The sequence below is a fragment of the Epinephelus fuscoguttatus genome, linkage group LG9, assembly GCF_011397635.1.
Source record: "Epinephelus fuscoguttatus linkage group LG9, E.fuscoguttatus.final_Chr_v1".
Classification (NCBI taxonomy): domain Eukaryota; kingdom Metazoa; phylum Chordata; class Actinopteri; order Perciformes; family Serranidae; genus Epinephelus; species Epinephelus fuscoguttatus.
In genome coordinates, this window is record NC_064760.1 from 17690382 (window position 1) to 17710859 (window position 20478).

At 40.9% G+C, this 20478-nt stretch overlaps 1 protein-coding gene across 2 annotated transcripts in view; it reads right to left on the reverse strand.

Moving 5' to 3' along the window:
- Positions 1–20478, reverse strand: part of zdhhc9 (zinc finger DHHC-type palmitoyltransferase 9) — a 47464-nt gene that overhangs the window by 5906 nt on the left and 21080 nt on the right. For both annotated transcript variants that reach the window (XM_049585004.1, XM_049585003.1), the window contains 6 exons: positions 14053–14211; positions 11496–11633; positions 10980–11028; positions 8465–8567; positions 1917–2020; positions 1614–1716 (listed from right to left, as the gene is read on the reverse strand). In XM_049585004.1, the coding sequence (XP_049440961.1) occupies positions 1614–1716; positions 1917–2020; positions 8465–8567; positions 10980–11028; positions 11496–11633; positions 14053–14211 (656 nt within the window). The remainder of the gene's footprint in view (positions 1–1613; positions 1717–1916; positions 2021–8464; positions 8568–10979; positions 11029–11495; positions 11634–14052; positions 14212–20478) is intronic.

Here is a 20478-nt window from a genome sequence, read left to right on the forward strand (position 1 = left end):
AGCATTTATTTTAGTGAGAAATCTTAATTTTTTAAACAGTTCACCTCTCATTCCCACAGTCTGCTCCCACTAAAATAGAACAGCTAACCAACAGAGGCTGGGAGACTTTTTGTTTGTAAGCAAATACAGTTTATCTTTATCGATTGTACTGATGTCGACTGACAAGAATACTGTCGACATATCGTGCCTTTGATCTTGTGTTTGTAGAGTGATGCATTTTTGCAGACACTTACGGAATTGTTAATATTTCATATTCCTTAGAAGGAACTTCACATAGTATTTTGGTCTAGTTTGGCGTAGAGCAGGATGGGAAATAATCTCAAAAGGAATCTAGTTGTAGTCTTGCAAACAGTGACCCTGCAAGATTCCCAATCTTTGCAAATTCTATAGCGTATAACTAAAACCTCACACTGTCTCAAGATGTGAGGGGGTACCAGACTTTAGTCTTTTAAAAGTCTTTTAGTGTATGGTAGGCATAAACTAACTTTCTTAAACAAATAATGACAGTTATTCAAGACTTTTAATTACAGTAAGGGGCATAAACTATCTTGTTACCACTCTTGGGTAAATCAACATAATCTTCCACAATCATTGTGATATGAAGTAGTTAAAAATATAGTTTTTACTGCGCAATACTCAATGAGATCAGGTCTTGCGGTACCTGTGTGGCAGTGAAACATAATAATGTGAACATGATCTACAGCAACATTGGTGAGAGAAACTCCACCCCAATGACCTAGCTGCAGGGTTCCCACTGATCCTAAAATTCATTAAACTAAAATAAGGCCTTGAATGGTAATAAAATGTCTTAAATCAATCTTTCTAATGTTTTAAAAAAAAATGGTAAGTAGGATTTTATAGGATTTTAGGATATTAACGGCAGCTGTTTCCTAGTTTTGTTAATGCTGGGTCATGAATTTTTTTCTTCAATTTGGTGATTTTAAAACTGGTCTTAGATTTAATTCTATGCTGTATACTATGCAGGATTTGTCGGTTATTGTTTGTAAACAATATCACCAGGGAAAATGAGGGTGACAGCCAACCACAGATCAATCAATCAATCAATCTTATTTATAAAGCCCAATATCACAAATCACAACTTGCCTCACAGGGCTTTACAGCATACAACATCCACTCTTGTTGCTATATTTGCATCTTTTTCTGTGCTTTGTCTGACATTTCCGTAGTTTCCTCTCTGATGCCTGCTGCTTATGGTCTGACCACTGGTCATTACCTTTATCTAAAGCCTCGACCACACCTGAGCGCTTGAGCTGTAGGAACCCTGTCAATATTAGGAGAATATATAACAAATGAATCCATAGCCACAAAATGGCTCCACATCCATGTATCTCAAGATGGATCATCAATGTCACTTTGATAAAAAAGTGCTCTCCTCTCCCACACACACACTTCCTTTCTTCTCTCCAACACTCTCTGTAATTGGTTTAGACTGTTTTATGTCTGCTCTGTATTCACTACTCTGTGCTTTGCAGCCTCGATCCACTTTAGAGCCAGAGGAGTGTGTGAGGGGGGAGGGTACTGTGTGTGTGTGTGTGTGTGTGTGTGTGTGTGTGTGTGTGTGTGTGTGTGTATATGTGTGTGCGTGCGCTCACTGTGGTTTGTGACACTGGGTTGCTACTGCTGGAGGAGGAGGGTGCAGCAGACGTAGCAGAAACAGTAGAGTCTTCCTGCATCACTCCTCTTCTGTCCAAGACGCTGGAGAGCGAGAAAAAACAATCAGTCACAAACTGCGTCCCGCTCGTTATTCGCCGGGACGAGATGTAGGAGAGGAGCAGATCTAACAGTCTAATCTATCACAGGCACTGATACAGAGCTCATTGATTACAGCAGGAAGACAGCAAAATCTTAATACAGACAACATGACAATAAATGAAACGATAAAGATGTGGGATTACCTCGGGTACGTCGGCCCGCAGAGCACCTCGCAGCAGTTTTTGATGATGTTCTTGTGGCTGTATGGGTTCTGCACTCTGTTCTTCCCCGACCAGGATCCTTTAATCTGTGGCAAAAACAAAATGTACACATCACTGGAGCAGCAAGCCTTCCCAGACCATTTCCCTGATTTTCCCTGTGCTTATACCTTATTCAAAAGCATGGCTCCTGTTTTTAGATGTTATTCCCACGGGCTCGGCTTTGACCTACTAAAAAGGATCTTGTCTGGATTTAATGATTCCTGGTTTAATGGGAACTCTGTGTGCCAACGGGTGCGAACGAGCACCGCAAGATTACAACCACTTTAATAATTCATTGAAAAATCTGAGAATTCATGCAAAGGATTCTCCCAGTAATAAGGAGTCCTCCCACACTGTACTGTATGCATATGCATTATTCGGCAGCTAACAGGAGGCACATTTTATTACCTAAAGATTCGGTTTTCATCTTTTATTTAAGTAGCTATAAGGGTGAAAAAAAAAAATCACATTTTTCTACACTGACTGCATCATATACATGTTCTGTGATAGAGTCAAACCCAAAACAGGTTTTTACGTCTGCACAGTTACATCAAATGGAAATGTATTAGATGTATTGTACATCATTTTATACCTATGTCCAAAAAATTCTGCCTGACATATTTAGTATCTTTGGAAATGTTGGAAACACAGGTTGCTCCACCTTGTTGGTTGGAGGTGGTTGGGGATGTATACAGCCTGAAAGGAATACCTGCAGTCACGACTCAGGGGTGACTCTCACTTCTTCTGCATGTTCTTCAGATTAAAGAAAAAATAATGTAATCTGTGTTTTTATTTATAGTTAATATTCTCTTAAAAGACACTATAATAGAACATCAATCAAAAGACCTTTTTATACTACCCGTTCAAGGTGGGAATACAATGCTGTTGTGCTGCCTTGTCATGCTATTTCGAAGGTACGATCAGGGAACAGGGGAACAGAGTGGTCTTGCTGTTAATACACCACGGGAGGTAGTAACAGCGTCGTAACAGTGTCTGTATAAACAGGAAAGTCTGCGGGACGGGATCATGGATAGCATGGGCGTGATTGTTTTGCCTACGTGTTATGCAGGCAACCCATCATGGGACATTTAAAAGTAGCTGTTAGCAGTTAGCGGCTAACTCAAAGAAAAAAAAAAAAAAGTGGCCATTAATGTCTGCAAACTGTGAAAACAGTGAGGTCCAGGAGCTTCTTGCCCTCCAAGCAAAAGGTTAGATCAGTCGCCATATAACAGGGATGATATATGTTTATTATTGACGTGCTAATGCCACTGTTATTGTTTAGAAGCGCTGCGAACATGTATGTTTTATGTCACACTAGAGGCAAATGCTGATGCGTTACATGTCACACTCGTCACACCTCTTGTGATTTCACGATGCCGCTGTGCAGTCTATAATCACACACTGGAGCAAGATGATGCTGCTGTCATTTGGTTTGTTGTTGTTTATGTAAGAAGGGCTAAAGATACTACAGTAAAGCACAAACGCTCACGCAGTAAAGCTGCAAATACAACTTTATTAATTTTTTGGAATATATCAATATTGGGGTATTTTTTGCCGCCGTCAATAGAGCAACTGAAGACAGGTAAGAAAAGGTGGAGAAAGGGGGGATGACATGCAGCAAAGTAAAGCAAACTTGCTAAGGTTACTGCTAAGGATTCTGCCAGGGCACACACTTCACCAGGAGAGCTACCAGGTCGCCCCCAACTTTTTTTTCATAATCTCTATCAATGAAACTATTTGAGTAACATAACTGTGTTTTTCATTTTAGTTTTTTGTTATACTGCCATTGAAAATGCAATAACAAATTATTATTTCATTTTTTGTTACTTCTTATTCACAGTGATTTTACTAGGAGGAAGCCTGATCACATCTGCACTGTAACATACATTCACATCTGGAAACTGCCCAGTACAATCAGAGTCTGACCCACTGGAGCAGATGGGGTTAAGGGTCTTGCTCATGGGTAGGCATCAGGGAGGGACAAGCGCTGCTTTTACACTTATTCCAGATTTATCCTGCCGGTCCGGGGATTGAACCGACCCATAATTTCTTAATTCAAATGGGGATGCATGATAATATCGGCAAGTCATCAGTATGATGGTCTTTAAAACTAAATATCTGCATTGTCCTCACACGAATGTTTCTGCCAATATGACAGGCCAATAAGATGACACTCTAATTATGCAACACTAATTAGTCAAAATAAGTAAAATTTGTCCTGGTTCTGGCAACTGTCAGGACTGTCTCATTGAAAATGTTACGTAAAAATAAATATGGCATATTTTATGTGTCACCACAGACGAAGTAGTTTTCTTATGTCATCCCAGTGAACACCTTGAAAAGCAGGAGAGTCTTAATGTGTTCTGAAATAAGGTGGAGAAAAACGTGCATTTATCAGCAATCTGCAAAATTGAGTTGGAAATTACTGCCATAATAGATATCTGCAAAAATCCAACATCGTGCATCCGTAGATTTAAGTGTAGCTTACTAAAAATTCAGGTTACATTATGCTTTTTATTTGCCAAAAAAACATGCAATGGAAGAAAAAGCAGATTATTAATTGACATATATAACTGACCTCTAAACTAAACTAAGCTTGGCTACACAGCACAAGTTTGTACCGACTGACCCTGCCGCAGGTCAAAGAAAACAGCTTTTTTTTTAGCTGCAGTAGATGTAGGTCAACAGTCTGCCCACGAGGTACTTCAGTACTGTGTGCCTTTGTGTACTATCTGTGTGTGTATGAATGTGTGTGAGTGTGAGTGCGTGTGCAGGAGACACAGTTGACAGAGCATGTGTCATCCGATGGGAGAGACCAGAGCAGCTACGACACTCAAGGTGCCTTCTCTTGTTCGCCCTTATTCCACCATTTCTATCTTCCTCTCCTCCTCTCCTCCTCTCCTCTTCTCCCTCTCCACCTCCCCCCACCTCTCTGCCACAGCAGTATTTCTGGCAGCGTGCCCAGCCCCTGCAGGTATCGATGCTTCTATTATTAGGCCAAATCACAGATATCGAAGCGACCGGGCCGACGGCCACTGTTTCAACTCCTGGAGCAACATCACACTGTACTGTAGGTGCACATTGCAGAGCTTCATTACTGATTAAATGAAAAAAAATGAGGCCAGCTTTCCCACAAGAAGGAAAAAAGGGAATTATAAATTAATCATTACAACAAAGTATGAGTGCACTCTCTTGCTTTCAGCCATCTAGAACCTCCCACCATCACTGCTGCTGCTCTCAGCTTCCTGTCAGAGCCTCTGCAGTCAGATCTGGGCTAACAAAGCCCCCAATGAAGTATACACACTGTTAATGTTAGCATACAGAGACACAACATAAATTACTCCCTCTGTGGATTCATCCACCTGCACCACCACCACCACTCATCTTCTGCTTCACAACAGCCTGAATCTGTGTGTGTGTGTGTGTGTGTGTGTGTGTGTGTGTGTGTGTGTGTGTGTGTGTGGTGACTCAACAACGACTCCATGGTAATGTGATCAAGCAATCAATACTTTTTTCCTCATTTAGCCTCACAAGCTTTTTCTAAATGCGGCTGACAAGTTGAGAGTCGTAAACCAGCTGCTCGGTTTTGTTCTTATTTCAGCTCACTTCTATCATTGGCTTTTATGAAGAATAGCAGCTCTTCATGTGCATATTTTTAGATCATTAGACGTCGGCTCCATAAGCAGAGAGGAGCGCTCACCAGCCAATTTGTCAAATGGTTCAGACTCTGTGAAGCATTAAAGTGTTCCTGTATCTGACATTTGGTCTCAGTGTGGCTGAACTGGATGGTAAATTTTGCAATACAGGCAGAGAGACTGGTCAGCCGCTTCATGTGGTCCAGTCTGCCTCATGTGAGAAAAAGGAACAAACCAATGTGACACACTGTATGTCTCTGTTTTAACTTGAGTTATAAATGGACTTTCTTGTTTTTTTTCTCACGCTCTGTTCTCTTTCAACACCTTCTGTATTTGCTTTACTGTAGTTCACAGTGCTTTGTTTAACAAGCTACGCTTTACCAGCCCTTCGTCCTTCAGTGCTGTACGAGGCCGAGCTGTTGTCAAGGAAACAGTTCTGGAGTCTTAGAAATTGTAGTGTTTACACCTCTGCGATGTATGTTTGTCTTTCCAGCCACGTGAAGCCAAGCTGCCTGATGACAACATTTACACACACAATCTTATAACTGTACTTCATCTTTATTATGTGTATTCAGCTAAATCTAATTTTAAAACAAATCTCTACCTTGAAGGTGCTATTTTTAACTACTTACGTGTTGATAGCTGTTTAGGAGCCAAGGGTTGAACTGATTGTAACCTAAGTTAAAAACTAAGACCTTCCCTGATTTTCTCAGTTGCCTAAAACAGCCTGTGGATTGACTCCTATGTAAAGGACTTGCGATGGCATTGCTGGGAAAAACCAAAGCATGTGACATTTATATGTGTTTCCCAAGAGCCCTGCTTCTCTTCAGCTCCGCTACAGCGTTAATAGTGTGAACACCAGCTAACGTTAGCTGAGAAATGGAGTCAGCTAACATAAACAAACCACTGGTGTAGGTACCAGATATGTACGGTCTGTCAGATTTATGATTTGGTGGTCTGCAGAGCAAGCACACAACATCCATACACTTTGCGTCATACAGGCATTCAGAATTTGTTACGGCATCTATCAGTGCAGGGCCCTGTGCAGATCTACCAAGCCAAGTATATCTGGTACCTTTACTGGCACCCAACACAACAGAGAGTACAAAACAATCCTAGGTAAACACAAAAAAGTTTTATCTAGTGAAGCCTGTCTGGCGAAACTAAAATGTGACCAACGTCAGGGGAAAGCTAGGGTCAACAGTCATCAGCATCAACATCAGCAGGGCATTCAGTTCATGGAGGGACCTTCTTTTGTTTTGGGGAATTAAAATCAGCCCGTGCATCAACACAAAACTGTACAATCATGTTCAGTCTCATGTATGTCACATCAATGTTTTGGCTGAAGCTGAGGATGCTCGCTCACACCTATGGGGCAGAGCATGCGAGTCAGCTAAAGTAAAAAGATGCTGACCGCTGTTCACTTAATGTTCACTGGTATCATTAGTAACAGGGACTGTCTGAAAATTACACACAGCACCTTTAGATATACGTCTAACTCTTTCTCTAAAATCTCAGTAAGGATCAGGGATGGTGGAATATGACTTTGCTCTAACATGGCGTTTGGTACATTTAATCTCTATAAACAGATGTGGCATATCTACACATGAACCTGCAGACGACGGGACAGGATTTTGGTAAAGGAAGTGTTCTGGTTTTCGTCTGTAGTCCAAGCAGTATTGACAAATCATGTTTGAACGATGGTAACAATACGTTTGAAGAGGCGGAATTCTTTTCCTAAAATGCAATCTTAGAGCCCACCTGATATTGTCTGACAACAAGTTAATTTTGTATTTGTTTTCTTTTTAATGTATCTGCATCTATACGTTTATAGAGATTGGCCAAAATGAACAGCACATGGAAGAGGAAGTCTTGGCTCCAGTATCTGCTGGCTAAACTGGATCAACCCGAAATATTGGCCCTCTCCCCCAGAGACCTTACTGTCGTCAGATGGTAACCGATGAGTTCTGAGATTGTGGTACATTCACAACTGGTGCAACTTAGATTGTTTAGGTAGGTGAAATTAATGGTGGCAACTCAGATGATCACCAATCACCAGTGCCAAAAGTGCTTGAAGATTCGGGTCTCAGTTCTCCACTATTCAAATTTCTGTATTTCAAGAAAATCGCAGAGCTGTCAAATATTAAAAAATGGTGCAAATGTAACCATGACGCATTTAAGTGCTTTGAGACAGATGTTGAAAAGGTGTAGATCTGCCTCTCTTTAGCTACAAAGCAAAACCATTAGTGTTGTAAATGAAGTGATAAAGTGAATGTTATTTTTCTTCTGGTGTTTTTTTGGCTGGAAAAAAAATGTTTGAGGTGCATTATCACCACCCTCTGGGCTTTAGTAGGATGTTCCCTGATCTACACATGACCCAGTAAAACCAAGATGTTGGAATCAGATATGTGGTCTGGCCAACAGAGGCACATGTATGTGTCTCAGTGTAAATGAACCCCAAAAAAAGAGTGTGACACATGCATCTGGACTTTACCCGACACTTGAAATGACGAATGTAAATGAGAGTGAGAACTCAGCATGGACCAAACTCATCATACTGAGTCCACTTGAAGTCTAAGACCAAGACAAATGCTGCCTGTTTGAGCGCATGGTTAAGAAAGTTCAGCATCTGGAATGAAGTCCTACCAATAATAATATTACTAAAGAAAACTAAACTAACCAAAGACTGAGTGAATACTGTTAGTCCGTGTGTTTATTAGTCATGGTTCATTTGCACAGAGACAATGTGAAACCTAAACAAACTAGATGCAAAGTACATCACTGTGCCTCACAGGATGATTCAGGAAACAAACTGCAGATGTGACAGCATTAGTCATGACAGCAAGATGCACTTACGTCCTCATTGGTGGTCTGGTTGAGAGAGATCAGGTAGGTGTGGAAGCCCGTCAGTCCCACCACCGACCACAGGGTGAAGAAACACACCAACACCTCCAGCACAGTGGACTCGAGTTAAGAAAACAGCAACAGATGCTTTCTGCCTGACACGTGGTCACTGATTAAACAGTGGACAGCAGGTGACGGCAGAATGGCAGACAGTTATGCAACATGATTAAAGACAGTGACGGTCGGTGAACGGAAACAAATTCTGTAAAACGTATTTAATAAAAAGGGGTCAAAGGCAGGTGGTTATCACTCATTTAACTGTGCAAAAAAAGGAGAAATATCCAGCTGGAATTAAGTTCAGTTCCATTAATAAAATCTCAAACTACTTTCACATGATCATGTGTTCATCCTCTCTGTTACTCTACAGTTGATCTACAATGATATTTGTAGCATTACTATTGGAAGCAGCTTCTCTTTCCATCTGGTGACCAGTGATTTTTCCGGCTGAAATGACTGTCACTAGCATATTTATCAGCTGCAGAAAACTAGCTAGTTAGTCTCATTGACTTTTAAATGTTTCCAGCTGATTTGTTACACAAAAAAATTGTTAAAGGGATCTTAAAGGAACAGTGTTTAAGATTTAGAGGGATTTAGTGGCATCTGGTGGTGAAGATCACAAATTGCAACCAGCTGAAACTTCTCCTGTTTAGGATTCCTTAAGTGTTCATCATTCAGTAGGCTTTTACTAGTAGCCGAATTACCTGCAGAGGTCTCTTCCTCTCCCAAACAAATGGTCAACAATCCTCTGTAGAGGGGCTTCTATCTATGGTGGCTGACACAAAAACTCATAGGACCCTATCTATAGCCAGTGTTGAGTATGTACATTTTGGGCTACTGTAGAAACATGGCAGTGCAACATGTCAATCTCCATCTACGAGGACCTGCAGATATAAATGGCTCCTTCTAAGGTAATGAAAACGTGACCACTAATTTTAATGTAATTACACACTAAAGCAACCATACTTATCATATTATATTCCATTTCTTCAAGTATATCCCCCTCATCCTGCACACTGGGCCTTTAAATGTGCACTTGATTGCTATATACATGTAGTCGTGCTCAGTAACTGAAGCACAAAGGTCACTATTTAACAATCTGAGTACAAGACTATAAAGAAACAGCACTGTTCTTTATAATTGCAGTGTAGTCAGTCCAAGTACTGTGAGTATAATAAGGAGAATTTTAAGATCAGACATTTATTTTGTTCTAACATAACCCTGTCAGATTTTTAGAGTGTGTTTCTTTCCTTGCTACAAGAGAAAAAGCTTTAAGAATGAACACTAATCAGTGTTTCAGGCATTTAAAATGATAGCTTTGGTAACGTTGGATGGGGTTAATAAATTCCAAACCCAACAGGAGCAGGACGCTAATCAGACTGTACAGAGGACCCTGGCAATACAAGTTATGTTTTTACATGACAAATAAATACATTGTTATCATTAGAGACAGATTTCAACCTGTCATCTGATTCCTCACCCCCCACAGTTATTGTGAAAATATGATACAATGTGGCAAAAGTGAGGCTCAGTTTTAATGATACTGGTATCATTTAAAACTAGACAACCTAGAGCATTCATTGATACACACGTGATGCTATCTTGTCCAGAAGGGGCTAAACATGCTACCAAGTTAGGCTAAAATTTGGCAAGAGAAAAAGTGGTATTGCCTTCTTAGGAAATCTAATTAAATATTTCTGCGTACCTGTCTCCCTAAACAGTCTCTGTAAATAACTAATTATAAACACTGGATTTGGAAATGGTGATAGATTAAGAGTAAATGAATGTGTTCACTCGTGGTTTGATGTTATAATTTGATGCCTTGCAGTAATTTATTTCCATCAATTTTTAATTTTACTTTTCTCTAATAAGTCGCTGGAGGGGTTTGTTCTCTCCATGTTTTGTTTTAAGGTAATAGACTGAATATAAATGTCACAGTTTTATTAGAAAGACAGAAATTCTCCGTGTTTTGATATAACTGACTTTACTTTTTGTGCTTTATAATCACATTGAGTAAATGTATGCGAAACGGAGCATGGCCTGGATGGGTCTCTAACACCGGATTTGGAAATGGTTGTTAGAGACTCCATCTCTGTCACTACAAGGCTAATGGCCAAGAGCTTATTTGAAATTGCCTGTGACAGTGTTAGACCTAGAGGTGGGTGGTGATGGTGATGGAGTGGGTGTAGATGAGGGGCCCAATTTGGAAAATGCTGTCCCCTTGTCCATAAATTCTAATGGCTGGCCTGGAAAGGCTACAAAAGGACATGTTAGGAAATCCAAGCTTGACGGGCCTGCTGTGCCTGGTTTCTAAGCTATTACTGGGAGATCACTGTTCGGGGAGAGGTTTTGGAATACTTGAAAAGTCTCTTTGACGTTTTTCATTTTCTATTCTAGGAAATCTGGCAACCATGGCCCCCACAGCAGCTGTTTTTGTGATATATACTGTGGTCAGAGCTTAAAAGGATATGTTCCAGGTGTTTCCTTCAAAGTGTTCAAAAAGCCATTATCCACTGAACCTGTGAACAGAGCAACACGGGGCGAGAAGTTAAAAAGAAAAGACTTTCTAAAAAAAATCCTGCTGCTTCCTTATTCATTTTTCCTGTACTGAAAAGACACAATTACTCCAGTATTAAGATAACAAGCCCAGAGCTAATTATCCTGACTAGAAACACATTGTTTCCTCGTCTCTCTGTCTTCCTGCTGTCTGCGCTGGGTAGAACAAGGAAGCAGGGGGATGAGGATGAAAGAGGGATCATGTCAAGCTGTCAGTTGCTGTTGCATGTCATGTCACAGTGTAGGAAAAGCCTGGTCTGAATCAGGTCATAGTTTCAGCACTTGCATTTACATGTAAAGCTGACTGAGCTTGTGTCGCAGGTCGCTCTTCCTGTTTTGTCACATTCCTTAAGCAATGCATGTACTACTCTCTGACATGTTGTACCTGTCTGTTCCCTCTGATCTGACAAATGACTGACAAGATACTCACGCATGACCACGTGGACGATGTTGAAGGTGAAGATATAAATGGTGAGCAGGGAGAGCGACAGGGTGAACATGTAGAAGTATCGGTAGTTCCTCTTGCCCACACAGTTGCCTACCCATGGACAGTGGTGATCAAAACGGTCTGAGAAGAAGAGAAAAAGGTCACCTTATAAAAATATGTAAATTACACCAGAGGCTACACTCACAACTTTTCATAGAAAGCAGATACTTCTGGGAGACAAACAAATGTTAAAAATACACCAGCTGCAGTCTTTTAGTCAAAGACGGCTTTGTGCATCAGCTTCTGTAAACCTGCAGTCTAAATATAGTGATCACTTCCTCGCTGCCTTTGCTCTCCTATAATTTGGAGGAGAACCAGATGAAAGCAGGGCAGGGTCAAACAGACAGCAGGGAGTGCAGCGGTGTGTCTGCTGCACTCCCTGGATGCAGTTTCACAACATTATACAGAAAACATCGAGAAAGAAACACGAGATGTGAAGCAGCTCGCAGATATAAGGATAAAATAAGTGGATCACTTTTATTATTTACAGAGTAGAGATGTTCCAATTTTAGTTTTAAAGGGACAGCTCACACCCAAATCACCTGTACCCTTGCTATTTATCAGTCTAGATTGTTTTAGTGTGACTTGCCAAGTATTGGGAATATCGGCCTTAGAGATGTCTGCCTTCTCTCCAATATTGTGAAACTAGATGACACTCAGCTTGTGGTGCCACAAAATACATTTCAAAAACTCAATATCAATGTGTCTTTCCAGGAATCATGACCCGCTTACTCAAGATAATCCACAAACCTTGTTTTGTGCAGTTTTATGTGGGAACTATTTTCATTCTACTGAACTACACCTGTCAATCATATCACTGCGCAGAAGGACGCATGCATCTACTGTTACTTACTCTCATCGAGCACCACTTAGCTAGCGAACATTACAGCTCAGCTGATGAGGACAGCATTAATGCTCACATCTTCCTCTGTCTGTCTATGAGTAGAGGCAGTCTTCCTTCTGTGTGGTGATACGGTTTGCTAGCATAGTTAGAAAGAAAATAGTTGAATACATGAAACTGCCCACAACAAGGTCTGTAGATTGTCTTGAGTAACCAGGTCATGATTTCTGGAAAGAGACATTGCTGTTGAGTTTTTCAAATAGATTTTTTGGCCCTTTGAGCACCACAACCCGAGTGCCATCTAAGTCTATCACATTTCAAGAGAAGGCAGACATGTTTACAGCTGTTATCTTCAACACTCTACAACTAACATCATAACAATCTACACTGATAAAAAGCACTACAGATGAGAGGAATTTGCTGATGATTAAAAAAATTGATGTGAAGTTACACTGTCCATTTAAGGAACCTTTTCATTCAGTCCTCCTTTCATTCAGACTGAAATATCTCAACAATTAATTAATTTATTGCCATGAAACATTTAGTCTCCAGAGGATGAAGCCTCACAGAGAACTCCTTGTGTCTATTGTGTTTTTAGACTGTATATAGAGCACAGCAAGACAGTAAACCTCTATGTTTTTCACTCAATATGGACATCAAAACTTTCAAATTAAAGCTGTGAAAACACTTTACAAGCTTGATAATCAAACAAAATTGCCATTTTGTCCATTTGAGTCCCTGATAATTCAGAGGTCTGGAGCCAGACCAGCACTTTACCCCCAAAGTTACTGTTTAAATTTAACTCTAATGTTCCTTATACAGAGCTAAAACAACTGCACAACTACTCCCAGACTATACTGTGTATCAGACATCTCATAATACATTAACCAGAGTAGACTCCAGGTACAAACAAATATAATTTGTGAAGCAGTTTTTTATTATGCTGCATATTTTCTGAGAGACTTTAACCGCTATAAATGATGTTGGGTTGAGGAAGAAAAGATGTGACTGCAGTAAAAAAGGGGACTGAGGCACGCTGCTGTGTCATGCTTAGACTATGTGTGTGTGTTTCTGTGTGTGTGTGTATATAGCAGGTGGACACAGATGAACCAGTGTTCAGAATGACTGAGCGCTTATTCCCTCACTGAGCCTCCACTGTCTCCTCTCATATCGCTACACTCCCTTCAGACACATTCCTCAATCATCAGAAGCCAAATCACTGTTATTCTGCAGGGTTGAGAGATGCCACGGCTACACGCACGCACGCGCACACGCACGCACGCACACACACACACACACACACACACACACACACACACAGAGTTCAAACAGCCTTCATAATTCAAAGCACATTCCATAAAAAACAGTCCCGTTGTCGGCTCGTCTGATTCAGTTTTCCAAATCTTTTGCACTCTGTCTGCTCAGCCCAACATTTATTTATAAAGCTATCGTTTCTATTTCTTTTCATTATGTGAAAAATGATTGCAGAGAAGTAATTAAGATCGAGGCTTCAGTAATAATCATCACGTCAGGGAGCTATTTTTCCTCACAAAACATTACTCACCTTTCTATTTCTGAAAAACTGAAATAAACTGATTTCAATGAGCTGTCTTCTCACTCTGTGAAGCCTCTGACAGCAGATCAGAGGACTTTTCTTACCGACGCAGTTGTCACAGATGCTGCAGTGAGATGCTCGAGGTGGTCGGAAGATCTTGCAGGTGTAGCAGTACTTGAGCTTGACGATCTGGTTGTTGATCTGAACGTTGCGGATGCGAGGTGGAGGGCGCTGGCCTGCGGGGACGTTCCCATTGGCAGCCTCTGTGGAAAGGGAAAGCCACATTTATTAGCAGGTGTTAGCAATCTTGATCACACAATGAATTATGTTTAAAGGTGTTATCTAATCAGAATACAACTCCAAAACTGTGTCCTCAAAATCACAATTAAAACCTGTGACAGTGTTTTCACAAATAAGGAACATAAAAAGCTCCACAAAGGCACAGTTTCTTGTGGAGCTGCCCCCTGAAAGACAAAGATTGGAATCATCAGTCTGAGACCCCACAGTCGACTGAGATTCATCAAGTCGAGCAGTCGTTTTTTTGTTTTTTTTGGTCAGTAAGTGTGAATTTAAAGGCAGCTGCAGACCCAGACCCAGGGTGAGTCTGAAGCCCCTTTCTGTAGACAGTACCCAGAGAAGCTGTATGTGAGAACGCAAATGTCTGAATCATTTGGATCGGACGTTAAATGGACTTCTCCCTGCTAACTCCCTTGTACGCAGTCTGTGTAATGTCCGATTGACCCCATGTGTGACTAGAGCGGGTAATTATCCAGAGGATTCAAAGTGAGTGAGTGGGCATGTTGTTGATGTTTCTATCATGCGGCTTCCGCAAAACCGGAAGAAAAAAAACATCAAGGCTGAAGAGGAAGGGTCATTTAAAGGAACACGGCAACAAAAATTTCAAACTGGAGAGATGACATGATTCAGGACCTTCTGCTGATAAAGGCCAAAGCTGAAATCGTCCGAGAAATTCAAAGAACAGCAAGAGACACTGATGTTTATACCAAATTACAAACTGACTACGGGACTGCGGTGTAATTCATATCATGTCATCCTCCCTCCCCCCTTGTCTAAACCAAACAGAGTATTTCCAGTAGGTGAGAATGCCTCTGACACGGACAATCTCCTGTTGTGTAAAGGGAAACTCCAGACAATGTCCGCACCTAATTCTCTGGATATTCTTCCGGAGTTTAATGAGAAAACAACTTGAGTGAGACGGAGGCAGCTGCCCAGAGGAAGAGGGGTTTTGCCCAGTCAGGCTCTGAGATAATGTTATCTTCTGCCTTCTGCTTAGATGTGGAGAGTTTACAGCTTGGAGCAACTTAGTACAATACAGTCTCGTACATACAGTGGCTTTTGTTTGATATCTAATGTCGGCAAAAGATGCTGTGGCACATTTCCAAACTGTTGTGAGTGTAATTCGCACGTATTAGCTCAAAGGACTAACTTGGCTTACTTATTATATTATGTGAACGTCGCTGTCACCCTGATCGCCCTCCCAAACCATGCTCAAACTCTATATGAACTAAAAAAGGAAGAACTAATCGAATAATCGTATTTATCAGTCAAATCCGATCAACCAATATAAGTCTGAGTCGCGTACAGCCTTTCTTTCTTGCACTGGGTTGCATTAGACTGTACAGGTCTTAAACAGGCAGTGAGGAAAGTGAGATTCAGCGACAAATACAACAAAAAAGGGACGCGACTCTTGACAGATGAACCTTGATGATGTCAGTGAGAACCATCGTTGGCTCGATACAGTATTGATGATGGTGGATCTCTGTGTAATCACAGCTGAGATGTTATTATTTATCAGCGACACCATAACACAGTGTTCCTAACGCTGAAACATCTTTTAGGTGAGATGGTTTGTTTTTGCAGTCACCATCCAAATGAAATTCTCACACATTCACTTTTTCTTGGCAATTCAGATCTTTCTGATTATGTAGCACTGCAGGAGCCCAGAGGGTGGAGAGACTGGCTAATGACCAGAGGGCTGCTGGCTGGAGTCTCTCAGGAGAATAACTGTTATGAAGAAATCTACCATTAACATGCTGCATGGGGGAGATGTGAATGTGGAGTTAATGGGAAATAACAAACGTGCTCATTTGACTTGCTGGGAATAAATCAAGATAAGAAATGTGGTATTTGTGGAAATTATCTGGGAAGCGTTCAGAGATGAACATAAACTATGCTGCATTTCTATCATTTGTATAAATTCTCTTCTTATGTAAAACAAAATAGTTTCTGCGTAAATAAATCAGTGAAACGAGCACCTTTACAAACCATCCATTATACACCAACAGACATAAAGATCGTGAAATGTACTTTATCTAACGGAACAAACTGCTCTGAATTATGAATCTACTGAATGCAGGATTAGTGGCTTTCAGGATAAACCAGCGGAGAATAAATTAATGAGTCATCACTCACGGGGAATGATGCCACTCCCTCGAGCAGCACAGCTCTGTCTGCTAGTGGCATTATATATTCCAAGAGGATGCCTCTCCTCCTATTAGCATTCCCCCTCGGGACTTGCAGCTAACAGGCTGAAGGGACAGAGCATCAAGGCAGCGGCGGCTTCATCAACATGCCTACCTTAGCCTCACAATGAGATCCATACCTGCCTTCTCCACTGGCTGATATCTGTTGGCACACCCACACTCATAACAGCAAACAGCTACCCGAACACACTGAAAAACATACCGTATAAGAGCTACAAGTGTGGGATTGACATTGTTAAACTAAGTGATTCATTTAGGCTGCTTCAGTGCATTATCCTCACATGGTCATGCCCCTTTTAAGCATTTAAGTGATGAATGTCTTGCTATTTTGGGAGATTTGCTGAGATGTTTTAAGTGGAATGTAAAACATTTTGCCAAAAAAGGGAAGTTAACCACTGTCAGTAAAGACCCAGTGAGATGAAAAATGCATTCACCCAGTTTTAGTCCTGTGTCTCTGTGTTAAGTGATCATTTATCTCATGTTTTATGCCAAATATATATGTAAAAAAAGCAGTATCAGGGGATTCTTACATCAAAATCCCCGTGTTTCCATTTTCTATAAAACCAAATAAAAGAGTTTGAAACGTTGATGACTCACTCAGGGGTGTTTAATTCAATTCAGTTCAATTCAATAGAACTGTATTTATCCCTAAGGAAATTCTTGTGCCAGAGAATGCTTCAAATTACAGTAACACTAAGTACAGTAACCACAATTGCAACAATTCACAACAATTCACTGGGCCCAGTTTTAGAAGTAATAAATATCTGGCAAAAAACACACAACATCAAAGTGTTTTCTAGGAGCAAAAGCAAAAACCATTGCCTAATAGAGTAACAATAGGAATAAGTAGAAAAGTTCATCCAATCAAATGTGACTGTCGACTAGTTTGCCACACCGGTCATATAAAACCATACTTCAACACTTGTGAGTTGTAGTCAAGCCCCCAGGAACAGCGCTGGGCTTTGAAGCCAGTTGTGGACTTACAACTTCCGGGTCCATCAGGTGATCAGGCTTTTTCACTGACTTACACTATGAAAGAGACGTCTGTAAATCAGTGGATACAATTTTTTCATGTCACAACCCCTGCTAAAAGACCAGTTTCACTATCAGGATTTGATGAATTCAGTCTGACAACATTTCAAACGTGTAGAGAAACTGCACAATTAAATAATTTTTATCCCTATTCTAGTTAGTGGAGCTCTAAACCATAGTTAGCTGCTTGGTCCCTGTAAGTCTGTAGTGCACTTGATCTATAGCTCCCACAGTGCACAGAGTCCAGGTAATGTCATATTACTGAAATCAAGCTTTTTTGGCTTTGTGTACCTCCAACGCTGTACCCAGTTCTCTTCATACATCCATGGTTGCCACAACTAACTAACAGAGCAATGTGGAGAGAGACAGGAAGACACGTATGTTTGGATATCAGATGGCATCACTTGAACCTTTGTTCTCATTTCTAAATCAATGAGTCAACGGTCCTATGCATTTATCTTTGTCCTCCCCTTAAACTAACAGTGGAAGTGGGGGTGTGCAGAGCCAACAGTCCACCTACTGTAGCTCTGTAAACTCTAACCCCGCCTACTTTTTAGTGGTCTAATCAAATGCAAAGGATTTGATTTAAATCCCTCTTCTAACTATACACTGTGCAAATATTTCAGTTCACTGGTATATATGATAGTAAAGACACTAACGTCTGTTTTACTGGGACTTTAAATTCCTGCACTTGCACATGAATTTGTCATAATAATTTGTCTCACTCTTCAGCATTCAGCAGCCCCACTAAATTAAACATCTTTGAGATTTAGACTGTGGATCTGACAAATTTTTCATCATTTTCAGGCAATTAAAGGACTAAATGATTGGTGGAAAAAATAATCAACACACTTATCAATAATGAAAATAATCATTAGTTGCAGCTCTGTTCACAAAAATAATTCCAAATGAGATTTCCTCATATAAACTACACACGGGAGGTGTCTAATCTCCAGCGGGGTCATCATGGCCACAGTTAGACCAGCGAGCCATTGTCATCCAGCGTGTGGTATGAGTCACATTCATGATGAGAGAAGTGCTGGCTGCCAGATAACCCATTCTCAGAGGACCGACTGCCTCAGCCTTGCTTTTACAGCCCTCCTCCGTCATGAGCCGAGACCAGTCTCCACCCATGCCTCTTGACCGGAGTGAGAGAGCACGAGTGATGGCTGAAGGACACCGTGAATCTTTAACAGAGACAAAGAGTGAACATTGAGCAGCCACAGAGGCAGTGAGGGAGGGAGGGAGCGGGGTAAGGATGCAGGGAGGGCTGCTGCAGAAATATTGCAGAATAAAAGCCGATTCCTCCAGATATAACGACAGTCTGGACAGCCCAGCCAGTGAGCATGAACAAAAAACCAAACACAAATGTACTGCTTCTAAAGGCAACAGAAATTGTTTACAGAGGCTTTGTTGTCATTATGATACAGCGCATAGTTTGTTTTGGGTAATGAGACAACAGGATCCCTTGTAATGAATGTGTGTTAGAGCTCTACGTTCACAGACGAGCACACCCAACCTTGAGCAACATAAAGCATAACAAACATGAATAAACCAACAGGACTGGGGCTGTCTGCTCACTGCTTAACTAGCATATATACTGAAGTATTTATGCCTCCAAAATACTTTAACTTGAGCTGCTTCCATCAGACATGTAGTCCAGATCTGTGGCTGTTATTTTATACAAAAAAAACAGCCTCGATGATGATCATGTAGCAGCACACGTGCTGTAATAACCATTTGTCCTGTTGTTGACTTAACATTTGAATGGCTGCAGATAAGGGATTTGTGCCTGGAGGTATTATCAGTAATGACTGTGCAGAATAGCCATGCACACTTCAAGGTGAGGAGCTGGACTACGATTACACGAGAGGAGGTGAGACCACACGTTACTTCACACCTGACAACAATCTGTAGTATTATTACTGAAGGTGTAGGAATAAGGATGCTGCTGGGCTTTTCTTCTATTAACAGCAATACATTTATATTATCATATACAAAGGTTGTGCTACCATTCATTCTCCAGTTTCAAACAACCATTTTTTTCCAATTCAAATGAAAAATCCCAAGGTTTGTAAAGATACTAAATATTTGGATGTCTTTATAACTGTGAAACTGTAGACAAAGGATAAAATGATTGGTGTTTCAAAGGGTTGGTTCACCAAAGTCACACAAAATAACTAACCAATCAAGGCAGCGGTAGACCAGCAGCTCCAGGAGTCTGGTGGCTTAGAAGAGAGTGATATAATGGCATCAGTTCCTATCAGAAAGGGCTGTTTGACAGTCAGCGGTAAAGCTGTGAAAATACTCTTAAGAAAGCATTCACTTAAACTGGTATGTTTTATTTAGGGTGCTAAAGTAGGTTTGGCTGCTACCCCTGTCCACAGCGGTACATTGTTTTGATTTCGTGGCACTACTCCTGCCTGCTTCTCAAAACTGGGGGCGTGTCAACTGCCATCCACTGTAGGTAATACACTGACTATACTCTTTCACCCCACTTCAGAAGAGCCTAACAATTCCTTTAAAGGGATACTTCGCTGATTTTCAACCAGCTTTGTATCGTAAAAGAACTACAATAAATTTCCCTCTATCTTACCAGCGCCCAGACAGCTGCTTGAACTACAGAGTGCACTTCCGCATTTCCGTACGCCTGCCACCACTGACACATCATATAGAATCGAATCAAAAGAGAGACCCACCCCTCACTCTTTCTGTCATGCTCAGATCAAACTGTAAAACTAAGCAGTGCTGATCAAACAAAAAACAAGATTCAGTTACTGTATTGCCTATTTCCTGCCTAAAATGTCTTCACAAACATATTTTAGTGCACTGTTTGGCTGTTGTATGAGAATTTGTGAAGAGTGGGTGCTACTCTGTTTCCTGTTTTGTAATAATGGAGGCTGAAAAAACTAAAATGAAATGGTAAAACTAAACAGCGCTGATAGAATATGAACCAATATTATGTTCCTGCATTGTCTATTTCTCACCTCAAAT